Below are 14140 nucleotides of genomic sequence, written 5' to 3'. Positions count from 1 at the left end.
AAAAAATCCAAGTGAACATCAATCAGTACTCAATATTAATTTAAACTGCTTTAAATATGACTGCTGCTTATTTCCTGTGCACTTCAATACTGGTCTGCGCTTGACTGTAGTCGCGTCTGTCTGCTTATTGAGTTTATTTAACCCATCGCAATTTATTGGAACTGTGTGAACTAGAGTGACTACTCACCTTAACGTTCTAAAGGCTTATTACTTAATAACACAAAAATGTCCTGCTCGCAATTGCCAATTTAATGGCAGAGAATGGTGACTTTAGGTTTTGTTTGTTGTTTTGAAGCGGATGCATATCTGTCGTAAAATAATCATATGCATCTCGTGGCATATATTCCAAGCTTTCTGAAGGTATACTGAGGGTTTGGTGAGAAACAAACCGAAATGGCAAGCTATTATATTTTATTAAAATGTTGCGTTGCAGTGAGAGTGCGCAGCCGCGCACAAGTGCATATCCTTTTGAGATATCATATCAATTATAATACATTTTAATAAAACACAAGACTACATTATAAAACTCTAACAGTAGGCTATCTAATATATGTTGTTCTCCGTTTGTCAGTCAGAATAACAGTTCTTGCGTGAACATTATAGGCCTATATATACCCAAGTGAGAAAAATATGAAACTGATAAAATGGGTTATTAATCCGTACAACTGCAGCAGTGGAGGACTATTATTCTGCTGTGTGATACTGCAGAAGAACTGATGATGGCACAGCTGACCAATCAGCAGAAAGGGGTGTTTAATTCCTGCCCATGTGTAGAAATCGAATATTCAAGCCGTTTATTAATTTTTCTAGCCCTGAACGAAAAATGAAAATTTAAGCTGAACTCTTGTTTTTCGTTTTTTGGAAAAAAAACGAAAAAATGAAAAAGGAGCCATTTTCTAATTTTTCTACTTTCAATATTAAATCAAAAAACGAATGATCGAATGATACACGGATTTACAACCCCCCCGACCCACCCCACCCCCCCAAAAAAAGCAAAATTCAAACAAATACAAAAGATAAAACACAAAACAGGGAAAAAAAACTAAAATACAAATAAAACAATACAGAAAAATAATAATAACGAAAAACAAACAAAAACATATAACAAAAATTTTCAAAATAAAGCAAAGCGCGCACACACACACACACACACACACACACACGCACACAAAAACACATTTACTTCTGGTATCGTACCAGCTGAGTATTTTTGCCGCCAACTATACTGAGACCCAGTCCAGACCGGCCTTTAGAAATCTCAATAACTGTCTCTTGTCCTGGAACTATGGGACACGTAGCAGGGTCTGAAACATACACAGAGAGATAAAGATGATGCAAGTCCTTCATGTTCAGTGTTTTTATAAACACTCTGAGTGAAAAGAAAATTAATTCCTCTTTGAAAAAACAACAACTCTCAGTGTTCAAAGAGGCTGAGGCAAATACACATGGCAGCCCTGTGTTGTTTTCATTTCAGCCTTGATTAAACATGCATTTGGGCGTCACAGATTGCAGCGCAACAAAAAAAAAAAGTTCATAAAAACATGAAAATTAAAGTAACAATGTAAAGTCTTTTAAACACAATTTATGACACTGAGCGTGTTGCACCTTTGCTGCAGTACTCGAAGTCAGGGCTGGTGCCGGACACTGGCACGGTTGATCCTGAGGACGTGACCTCCAGAGAACCTGCTGAGGGCTTGGTGGAATTCCTCTGGATTTTTGGAAGACTGGTGATCTGGGGACAATCCAGAACAAGGACGAGTCCGCAGGAACACAGACAGACAGACAGAGGTTAGACTGTTTACTAACAGCTGCTATGTTTTGTCTAGGCAGAGCTTCTGTGTTTTGGCAGCTGTTTAGATCTCATCCAAAAATCTCATCTAACTTGCATGCAACTCAATTAAAGTCAAGAGGAACTCAAAATTAATGTATTAATGATGACTAAGGAAGTTAAATGTGTTGCAAATGGGAGTTTTGTGTCGCCCAAACATACACTTTAATGAACAAACACACCTGCTCCACAAGAGGCTTGGGTGGCTGTTCGCTTGGAGACTCCAATATTTTCTCTGAAGATTTCAGCTTCTGAGATGATTAATAGACCTTAATTAGTTCTGTCGCTCAGTATAACAAGCTACACAACCAAAATTTAATGGAGCAATCATGAAACTGACTAATATTCATGGCACTTTTTGATTTGTGAGTAAAACGGCAAAGATGGAAATGCATTACTAGTGATACAGTAAATGTTTTAAACACTTTTCAAATGTTCCATAAATACATTGGCTGTGTTGAAAATCTTGGATTGAAAAATGTTAAAGCAAAGTATATAGATAATTATAGACAATTTAAATCAAATCAAAATCAAATTTATATAAAAAAAACAACACAACTAATTTATGTAGCAACTGCATTAATACAGAAAATTGGCAAAGTACTGTATTAACTATAGTATAAATATGCATACTACAACTAAATGCCACTCACTAAATTAAAAATGCTAAATGTTTTAACATTACATCACTATGTTGGATGTTTCCCCTCTATTTTCTATAAATACAGCGAGGTTCAAAGACCTGAATCTGCATAAAAAAATCAGGGCTTCTGAATTTTATTTATATATATATATACTGAATTATATTTATATATACATACATGGTTGTGCATTTATTATATAAATAAGCTGAAAATAAAAATGTATAAAATAAACATTCTGATATAACATTTATATTATATCTATATTTATATTATATTAAATATACATATATAAATTGATTTATAAATAATAATAAGTTATTTCTATGGGTATTTTATATATTGAGTTCTTTTGGTGGTAGGGCTTTTAGTTGTGCTGCTCCAAAATTCTGTAAATCTTAAGCCACTGCACATTCGCCAGCTGGATTCTATTTCCCTCTTTAAAGCTCAGATTAAAACGTATCTGTTTAGAATAGCTTTTAGTGATTTGATTTGTATGTCTGTGTGTTTTGGATAGCTTTGTATTGTTTTGTATTTTATTGCTGCTCAAGGTGTCCTTGAGTGTTTTGAAAGGCGACTAAAAATTAAAGGTATTATTATTATTATTATATATACAATAAATCTGCATTACATACTGAGCACAGTATACAGTACATTTTGCAAATATAGTACAGGTAGTATGTGATTCTGAACATACTCATTGAGATCTTCTTAGGTGTTCCTCACCTTTAAGGCTGACTCTCCATCTCTGAAAGTCTTCTGCACTTGATCTGTCTGCGTGGAGCTCACGGTCGGCGCCAAGCTGGGTTGATCCTGTTTGAGGAGTCAGGCAAACAGGTAAAATAAAGCGCAAGGTTTAGATACTCCCCGCAGAGCGTCAACTAGGTCAAAACTGCATTCGCTACCTCCATCTAGGACAGAGTTAAGCTAGAGGCAGCCGATGACAATGAGCTGCTGTTTAGAGTCAAGCGCCCCCGAGGCGCTTTCAACTGTTTGTTTACCGAAACAAATCCACATTTAGAGCAGAAAAAGCTGGTCCGAGCTCAGACTGACAATGAGGGGATGAAAGCGAGGGGAGATGGGACAGACTCGTAAAACGCTGAGTCAAGAGTCATTATGTTTTCATAATGATGGCAATCGGTTGCTGCATTCTTGCATCATATCTGGCTTATAAGCATGGCAGACTAAAAAAAAATCTTTTTTTTATTCACTACACTTTTATTGGACTCTACACGAAACCGTATTTTTATAGAATCTTTATTTATATATAATTATAAGTATTTGTATAATTAATTATATACAAAATGTGATTAAAAAATGAACCTAAAGTTAATACAAATGAGCAATTAATGGCCGCTGACCCTTCATACAAGCTGGAGGGTGTTGATTTGGCGAGGACTCACCTTGATTAGTGGCGGCTCAGGTGAGCTTCTGCTCAGAGGGAGGCTCTCGGGTAGCTGTGGCTTCTCTGCTGGAGCTGGAACTGCTGGCGTATTCTGATGCATCTGAAACAACAGTTCTGAAATCAGCTGAACTCTTCCAGTTCTTAGCAGTGCATGAAGAGGCGGTAAAATCTCTAACCTGTACTAACAGGCAATTTATGCAAACAATTATTTAAATAATTAAGTAAACAAATAAATAAATGAAGGATAAATACATAAAATATTATCATATAAATATTACTATAATAATATACAATAATAATGATTACATTTAATCTAATATATTTACTTCTAAATATAACATTTAATATTTTTAATAATAATTTATAAATTTGTTAATTGAATTAAAATATTTTTAATTTTCTTCTTCAAATTATTAATACTTTATTTTTTTTTCTCCTGAAAGTGAAAATGCTGCACATGTGTGTGTTATGTGGTGCTTGATTTTGGTGGTCACTTGAGTGGTTAGGACAAAACAGGCAATTTATGCAATAAATAAATAAATATTTGCAGATTAATCTAATAATATATATTATGTAATAATATAATAATTTAACAATTTAATATTAATATATAAAATATATCATCTCTGTTTTTCAATATTCAAATGATAATTTAGTAATTTATAATTAAATTAAAATATTTGTATTTTATTTTTTAATTATTCTTTTGAAATATATATATATTTTTTTTTTTTTTGCATAACATATTTAACATTTATGTTAAGTGGAGTATGTTTTTGGACCAGTGTGTTTTCATGGTGTTCATCAAAATTGTGCTATTGAAACTGTACTCGTTGGCTGGTGATTAAGACAAAAACACTGATACCAACACAAAATCAAATGTGGCTATTCTTAATGTACCCTACCTCACTGGAGTAGAACGAGGAAGGCTGGGAAGGAAAAGGAGCGACAGCCATTTGATTGATAGCATCTTCATTCCTATCAACAGACAGAAAAGATCTAATGTTAATCCCATGCAATAGCACAAAAGTATAAAGCATGTCAATTTTCCACAAATTGACAAAAACATACACACAAAATTATGATGGTATTATTTTTCACCAGCAAAACATCTTAAAGGTACAGTTCACCCAAAAAAGTCATCATTTAAATCACCCTCATGTCGTTCCAGTTTTTTTCTTCTGTTGACCACAAATAAGTTGACGGTAGCCATTGATTTCCACAGTAGTTTTTCATACTATGTAAATCAATGGCTATGTTCGCGCAAGACTTAACTGAGAAAAATGAATCCCATCCTTTCAACAACACCAAAATTGGTCCCGCTCTTTCTCTGCTTCTCATGTTCCCACATGGCTCTTGGCAGTTTTCTCTGCTCAGATCGATAAGGACTGATGGGCCAGATAAATTGAGATGTTGCGCTATGAATCCTCAAAGCCTCTTCCTCAAGATCTTGAGTTGACGAGTAATATCGCTCCCTACACCCCTGCTTCTGTTCACCTTGGCATTATTGTCTTTGTGCACTAAATGACCCATTTCCAATTACAGGTAATGTGTTTTTGTCAAGGTAAGGTCGACGCAGGTGAACAGAATTTATGAAACGATCAATCCTCAGCTTGTTTCCAAATAACCCCTTCTGAAGGAAGATCGAAAACACCAAATCAGAACTAACTAGGGTCACTAGGCCAGATTTCATCCAGCTCTGAAATCCCTGTGCTAAACAACTTGGAAACTGGCCACAATGAGACTGTGACATTTTGCCATTCGTGTCACAGGTGGACACGGTTCAGTCTTGACCACTGGCCAGTTATCTTACCATGGCAACATGCTTTTCTCTATTGCATTCCATCATGTGTCGCTGAATGACTTTTGACACAATACAAATCATTTACAAGGGCTTTCCGAACTGTCTGAATTACAGACCAAACTGTCGCAATAAAAGACGCAAGTCGTGTGTCCATTAAAGCGAATCCAGTAGCATGTAAACATGTGTTTTGATAGACTTAATCTGAGATGCCCATCACATTTCTCGGATTTCTGATAATTAGCTGTAGACAGCAAGGAGATACTGGTGTCTTTACACAGCCGTTATCAGCTAAACCTGTTGGACTGACAAAACAACCATACAAATAAAGGTCAAGCTAACAAATACTCATATGAAACACGAGATATGAACAGAAACAGATAATAAGTCTCTGATTACACCTATAACGACAGAGTCAGTGTTTGTTTGTGATGGACTAATGGGCTGTGCTGTTTCATAACCATGTATTGTATTGCAAAAATCCTCTAAAAGCTTTCAAAAAATGCTTTATAGTGATAGCAGTTCCAGTATATTACACCATATCACACCTCACTCTCTGGATGGGAGGACATGCCAACTCCAGAAATGCCATCAAGTATCACAAGAAATGCATCAATTGCTCGTGTTGCTAATCCACAGAAGCCAGCATGCGTCTGATTCGGTACTTAGGAACAATGACTCCACTCTTCAAAGTGACAAGAGACAGAGATACGGTGATATGGAGTTTAAAATGCTAGACTGCTATTGTAACCCAATAATGCATATGGGGGTCAAATTGACCCGGTATGCTGTGATTAAATGTTTTTTTCCCCACTGTCATTAATATTTCTTGGTTATATGATCAGAATTTTTTTTTTTTGTATCATTAACCCAAGAAGGTATAATGGGGTCGAAATGACCCATATTCATTTCCTATGGAATTCTGACTCAACAGTGCTTTTGAATACTTTTTTGTCTGATATACAGCCATAGTGCACTGCTACTCGTGTGATACTGCTCATAGTCTCAATTTATATATATAAATGGAATGATATTATTCTTGAATTTGGTGCAATTAATTTATATATATATATATAAATTGAGAGAGTGGAATATAGAGGGAATATTTCAACCCAAGAATTTAGTTAAGTTATGTATTTGTTAACAACCAATATACAGACATAACTGCATTTACATCTGAACACAGAGAAATGGCTTTCTCTTAACTCACGTTAACTTCAGATGGGAATGTTTAACGAAAGTACTGGCACTGACTCAGATTGCATCAATCCTACACAGACTGCCACTGCCTCCTTAAAAAGCCTGCTTTATGATCCTAATTAGCCACGGTGCCTTGGGTTTTCAGCTTGATCAAGGAGTTTGGACCAGAGAAAAAAAAAGCACTTCATTCGCATCTGGGCAAGTGAGATTGCTTGGTTTGCATAATTGCAAGGAGGAAAGAACGGCAGTTTCTGCGAACATGCTGATTCAAGCTGAAGACAGTGACAATAATTCACAACATTTTGAGCTTGTTATAAATATTAGAGCTGTCAATGAATCAATAATTGATAACGATATTATTCTTCAATTTCACACATTTCAAAACTCCAGAGGAATAAACTAACACATTATAATACATTTATGATCTAATTATTTTTAATGAGTTAAAGAATTCATAATAAAGCTGAAATGAGAGTAATTTCTTAGTAATGAGCAGATGGTAGTGTGAGAAAACAGCAGGCTGAGTGTTGTCTCTGAGGGTCTCTTACCTGACCAGGACGAGTTTGACCTTTGAAGAGGCGCTTTTTATTATGGCCGATGCATTCTGGTGGCTCCTGCCGTACAACACCTGGTTGTTTATCTGATGGAAGCACAAAAAATTCTGTTAGCACAAGACAAAAAATAAGACTTGTCAAAGAAAACTGTCAAATGGTGTTAACATTGTAGCATTATAACTAGTGCTGGGCAACGATAATTTTTTAAAAAATCGCGATTAAATCGCACAATTTTCTACGATTAATCACATTGTTTTGCACAAAATTCAATAATGAATTCAAAAGTAGTGTATTATACACTTTTTTCATTTAAAAGTGCTGCTATATGAACAAAAGTGCAATAACATTTGGTTTGCAAGCACTTTAAACAAATAAGGTGCTTTTTTACAGCAGTAAGAGTAATTTCTTAGTAATGAGCAGATGGTAGTGTGAGAAAACAGCAGGCTGAGGGTTGTCTCTGAGGGTCTCTTACCTGACCAGGACGAGTTTGACCTTTGAAGAGGCGCTTTTTATTATGGCCGATGCATTCTGGTGGCTCCTGCCGTACAACACCTGGTTGTTTATCTGATGGAAGCACAAAAAATTCTGTTAGCACAAGACAAAAAATAAGACTTGTCAAAGAAAACTGTCAAATGGTGTTAACATTGTAGCATTATAACTAGTGCTGGGCAACGATAATTTTTTAAAAATCGCGATTAAATCGCACAATTTTCTACGATTAATCACATTGTTTTGCACAAAATTCAATAATGAATTCAAAAGTAGTGTATTATACACTTTTTTCATTTAAAAGTGCTGCTATATGAACAAAAGTGCAATAACATTTGGTTTGCAAGCACTTTAAACAAATAAGGTGCTTTTTTACAGCAGTATTCCTTTTATATAGTAGCAGTTAAAATATTTCTTGTAAATCTCAAGTTATAACATGTAATCAAATTAAATATAAAACAAGCTATTTGCCACTGACAGGGCATTAACGTTTTTATAGAAAATATTTTGTAGTTTGTTATAGAAAAACTACTTATGCTCAGAGTTCAGAGCCTCCATCATAACATCATAACAGGCACCTTCCGTGTAGAGACCCGCACTATCATTGGTTGAGATGCATGATGACACCCATCCCAAGCCAGTAGCCTACTGATCGACAACATCCCACCCCTCCTGTGATCCATGGTTTGTCTGTATGTGTATTCAGAGCCAGAGAGCAACGGACTTTCATAATAATAAAAAAACGCGTTAACGCGCGATAAAATAATTGTCGGCGTTAAACAATTAATGCGTTAACGAGACAATAACACGTTTACTTGTGAGTTACCTTTTGAGACCGTTTGACTTGCGTCTCCAATCACCTGTGACAGAATCATTAGGCAGGAGCACTAGTGGATCGTGACTAATGCCGCAGTGTGTGCACGTCTAATGGAGATAGATATTAGCCAAAGGTCAGCAAGCACAGCTCTGAGCCACGGCTACACCGGGCCTCAAACTCCACACCAAAATACGGCATTCGTACGTGTCGACCAAATTACTAAATCGATAGGCAATTCTGAGGAGGAAAGGAACGTGGAAACCAAAATGCCATCTGGATGGGAAAAGATCAGGGAATTTATTGTGGGATGAGGCAATATGGAGGACCAGCTGAGTTCACTCAGAAATTAATTGCGAATGCCTTCCTGAATTTGAACGGAATGTAAATTAAAGTAGCAAACAGGATTCAGAGTCTTTTTAAAGTCAATTAAAAGTGTAGTTTTAATACGTTTCTTTTTAATAAGTATTTTTTTCATTTTCATTAAGCATGAATTACCCATAAACGTAATATAATATACACAACCGTGCTATTTCCAGAAATATTAGATGATATTATTAATTACCTGTATAAATTTGTATTTAAATGTATTTGTCATAAATAAACGTTAATAGTAATATAATTAATAATAAATAATACAAATAATTACTAATTATATTTTAATTATCTTTTTTTAATTTTATGGTCAAATTACTTCACCAAAATGTTTCATAAATTATATAATCAATTGATTAAATATTAAGTTATGGATTCGCTTTTTTTTTTTTATAAACTGAAAAATATTTTAATTATTCACATTGTGTCAATGGTTTGGCCAATTCAATTCAAAGTCACACTCATGAGTAAAAACATTCAAATTGTGCATGAATATAAACATAAAAGTGACCTGGCGTTATCAGTGTGTTTCACCTCGCAATTAATTATATCTTATGGTGAGGTTGAGGGGTTGAAGGAGTTAGAGAAACACTTGCAGAGATAAAGCGAGCAGAAGAGGAAGGCAGGGAAAGTGATAAGCACAGACAGAGATAGTGAAACTGAGGGCAGGTGGCTTCATTTAAAATTCATCTGGCCATCTGAGGCAAAACCCTACACTTGTGTTTGCACATTAATAGCTCAGGCACAGATACAAACAGATGAAGACAGAGATAGAGGAACCAGCTGATCCACATCCAGAACAGACAGCCTGACCACCACGTCCCTCGAGACTCAAAGTGATTTTGCCTGTATGAGACTGACCCAGACGACCCTTGAGCCCCATGCTTCATTCAGCATTAGACCAGAATGAGAATGAAATTGATGGAAACCACCATTTCCCCCTTTGGATTATAAGGGGCTCAACAGGAAAAGGCTATTATCTAGAGAAAGAAAAAATGAAAGCGAGAGAGATATAGTTTCTAAGTCCTGAGAACTGACCCACAATTCCTCACTGGGAGCTATGTTAGAGTCACTTTGTAAAAAAAGGGCAGGGACACTTTGTTTTAATACATATTTTATATTATTATTAATAATTTATATTAATTGAGCAATATGTGTCACTCACTAATATTAATTATATATAATATCAAATGCATATCATTAATTCATAATAAAAAAATAAGTCATATTTAATATGAATGAGCAACCAATATTAATAATATATATATATATATATATAGTAATTATTTGTGTAATTTACTAGCACTTTGTGAGTAAAAATAGTTTCAAAGTAATTTCTTTCCAGCGTATAAACATATATAAGATAGATGATCGATATATAGAAATAATATTTAAATTAATAATAAAATAAATTATAATTAAAATTAAGAATATGTATAAGTGACATCAATAAAAATAATATAATAAAACTAATTAATAACAATAAAATATAACATTAATAATTACATTAATTATTATTATTGGCTACTGATTAATTAACCAATTCATATCAATTATAATGACTGCTAATGAACAAATAATTTGATTTTTTCAGGTTTTTTTTTTTTTTTTTTTAAAGAAATACTGTACTAAAAGTTGAAGATGTTCACCTTCTCTAAGCCCCACCTCAACCACTCAATCACTTGACTGTGTGTTTGCACGTTTCACCTCCAACAGCTCATCGCCCACTTTGATGTGGCCATCTCGGCTGGCCGGCCCTCCGGCGGTGATCCCCACCACGAAGATGCTCATGCAGGAGCGATCCCTGTTCCCGGCCAGACTGAGGCCCAAGCCATTCCGATCTTTCTCCAGTTCCACGATCAGCAGCTCTCCAGGCAGGTCCGCGTACCTCTGCCTGATCACCTCTAAACGCAAACATGAAGAAAGGACACGTCTGACAGGGAATAGGACTGGAAACAAAAGCAATTACTTTCCTAGAGGACAAAGATAAAGGTATTGTTTACACAAGCGTCTATACATCACGCTGAGTATAGTAAACTGTATTGACACGCAATCTGAAAAGTCCCAAGGCTCAGGGAGCAAAGCAAAGCATCTCTCATTTTGAGAATGTCCTCAGTATGTCATTCGGGAACTGAGCCTAGCATGGCTTGGAATTACATATTAAGTCACCATATGTAGTTCTTTCTAATTTAAGACCAATCCAACTCTAACCTAATGCATGCAGTCAAATGTGGCGCCTAACATAGGGTCGTTTCGAATGCCATGAGATAACTCGCCACGTCTATGGCCATGTACCCAATGAAATCAATTTACCTTTTAGTACTTAATTCTGTTCTGTACATACACAGTTCAGTAATTTACGCAAGTGACAACTGCATTCTACAACTGAATTGACTCTCTAAAAATGCAGGTATTGACAACCGAATTTATAGAAATTCTACACAGTGTATGGAACCGAACAACTAGTTGTTAATGATGTATTTAAACATCAGAGTTGTGTCTTTTCTGTATGTGTGGTGTAATGAATCACAGGGTACGTTTCGACTCATTACTGTTGCCAGATCATACTAGAAAAAAAAAATTCAAATAAAAACAAGCCCATAATAAACTCAAATCCAAATGTGCTATCTTGGAAATAAACCACATACCATAACAGAGCGACCTGCAACTGCCTACTTCATTAACTACATAAACTGGATCGGTTTATGAGCCAAGCCCAAATATCAAATCCCAAAGACGCTTAATAAGCATTGCTTATAATAAGTGGACATGGCAACCCTCGCTCTGAGAAAGCAGCCTTCCAAACATTAACAAAACATGATGTCTCTGTCGATGGGGGTTTAGGTAAAATCGTCGAACATAAGTTTTTGGTCATTGTAATATTACTTTGGTTAAAAATAGAGTATACCAAACATGCGAGATGGCAGAATGCTGCTATGGTTACCATGGTGTCAATCATCGTAGTTTTGAGAGTGAGTTCTGCTCCGTACACATACAAAATGATAATTTAGGGGATTCACTCCTGTATTTAAATGCAGTTATCACTCCTGAAACTTTGCAGTGTGCACGTGACCTATATTACTTAGAAATAATTAACAAGTCAAAAATTACAACTTAGCTTCCACTGAAGCTGAGCTTAGCATGGACAGGAATTTCAAGAGCCCTTTTGATTGCTGAGGTTTGAGTAGACTAATTTAAATTTTTCTCTGACAAGAATGAAAAAACGAAACACTGATGCATTTCAGGCGCTAGAGATTTTTCAGGTTGAGTGGAGGATGGAATTGAATATTTTACAGCACACGGCTCAAGTGATATTACATCTAGACTTACAGAGCTCACGTAATCGATTCATGGCCACACGCCGATAAACGGCTGAGAGAAAGACAGAGCAGAGCCTGCAGCCTTTAATCGCCATGAGCGTTTTAAACCGCAGCAAATTAATCTTAACAAATCAGCCCTTAGTTGACCTAACACAAGCTCAAATCAAAACTAGGCCTGGTTCATCCTGAGGCACTTCCTGCAAAAAGGACAAAAGTGAAAGTGTCACTTTACTTTTACCCATCTCGCATCGCTCAAAAGTCTGTATTATATGGCTGTTATGGAAATGGGGGCTGAGCCGGGACTTCAAGGAAAAGTAGTGACTGGACTCTCGAGCACCGGGAACATTTGATAATCTTCCAAGCCAGCTGCTTCTCATGAATCTCAAAAGACTTCAATGGTCGAAGAGATTTTTTTGAGGGCTCTTCAGTTTTCATGCTATCAAAATTCAGTGTAGTGCTGCTGGTGGCCATAAAGAAACAAAACACTTCAGACGGAGATGATTTGCTGGCACTTTTAAACCACAGCGGACCATCAGTTAGGACTTCACTGATGAGAAACCGTGAGGGAACTTCGCAAAACCGAATCAAAGAAAACCAGGCAATTTGTTGGCTGGTTTTAGACACCTAAACAAAATGAGGCCACTGGCAGATGGTCGGTGAAGATGTTTCATACTTTTAACAACTTCTTCTTACCCTTTAAAGTCTTTCCCAAACTTCAATAATCCCGTGTGACACTTACCATGGCTCTTTAACGTGCAAGTTTCAGTAGCCATTCTGATTAAAACCACAGCTGTCGCATGGATGTGACCTTTCGCATTATGAAAGCTCATCCCGGTTTCCTTTATACTGCGGTGTAGCTCTTTGGGGGCACGTCGAGAGCACCGCTACCATGTGAGAGGCCTAATTAAAAGCTTTAGGACTGTAGGAGCAACATTAAACTTTGGCAAATGGATGAAGCGAGAGTGTCATACCTCCTGTGTGAGCAAAGAGAGGAGGTAGGACAGTCTATCATAGCCCTCGGACTGAGGAATACGATTGGACAAACATTTTATGGTCGTCCAATTTATATCATCCACAGATTATAGAAATACATTTAGACCACTTAACTTAGTGATTGCTATCGGGATGTGAAGGGACTTTCAAGCAGCATAAAACATTTTTTTGGAACCAAATCACCTACACTGCCTTTAAGAATAAATTTACACTAGCTAAAAGAATATTATTTTGCATTAACAATTGGCATAGACAGGTTGTGACTAGAAATGGTGAATGTTTCAAATATTATATGGTGCTCATTATTATGCTGTAATTTAAAATAAGTTACAATTCTCAGTTTCGGATTTTGGCCAAGTGCATCCTGAATTTTGGGTTTCGGCCTAGAATTTTTATTTTGGTGCATCACTAGTAATATAATCTTTTACTTTTTGTGATTAACACATATTCTGTCAAATATGCATGTAATGTATTGCTCTAGATCTTTACTACTTTGTGAGATGTGTTTTCATTATACTTTCTGAATGAGCAATCATTCTTGCCAACCAATACAAGTGCTCAAATTGAATTTGTGATATTTAATATTTAATAACTTATTTCCTACATCTCACACCAGGGATTTTTGCAGGTCAGTGGTTCAACAATTACCACTCGATCATCAATCAATGGTTTACATTTCTGCTTTGAGTATGAAGGATTCTGGGTTCTAATATACTGTAA

General features: G+C 35.9%; 1 protein-coding gene across 1 annotated transcript in view; it reads right to left on the bottom strand.

Annotated features, from left to right (window-relative positions):
• Positions 1–14140, bottom strand: part of LOC107588105 (inaD-like protein) — a 108770-nt gene that overhangs the window by 12991 nt on the left and 81639 nt on the right. The window contains exons 28-35 of the mRNA XM_016276114.1: positions 10815–11011; positions 7902–7993; positions 4780–4852; positions 3873–3974; positions 3196–3282; positions 2011–2079; positions 1606–1732; positions 1198–1304 (exon numbers count right to left, since the gene is read on the bottom strand). Coding sequence (XP_016131600.1) covers positions 1198–1304; positions 1606–1732; positions 2011–2079; positions 3196–3282; positions 3873–3974; positions 4780–4852; positions 7902–7993; positions 10815–11011 — 854 coding nt within the window. The remainder of the gene's footprint in view (positions 1–1197; positions 1305–1605; positions 1733–2010; positions 2080–3195; positions 3283–3872; positions 3975–4779; positions 4853–7901; positions 7994–10814; positions 11012–14140) is intronic.

The sequence above is a fragment of the Sinocyclocheilus grahami genome, unplaced genomic scaffold (genome assembly GCF_001515645.1).
Source record: "Sinocyclocheilus grahami isolate Dianchi unplaced genomic scaffold, SAMN03320097.WGS_v1.1 scaffold98.1, whole genome shotgun sequence".
Lineage (NCBI taxonomy): Eukaryota > Metazoa > Chordata > Actinopteri > Cypriniformes > Cyprinidae > Sinocyclocheilus > Sinocyclocheilus grahami.
Note: the sequence above shows the minus strand (reverse complement) of the source record. Positions and strands in the feature narration are given on the sequence as shown.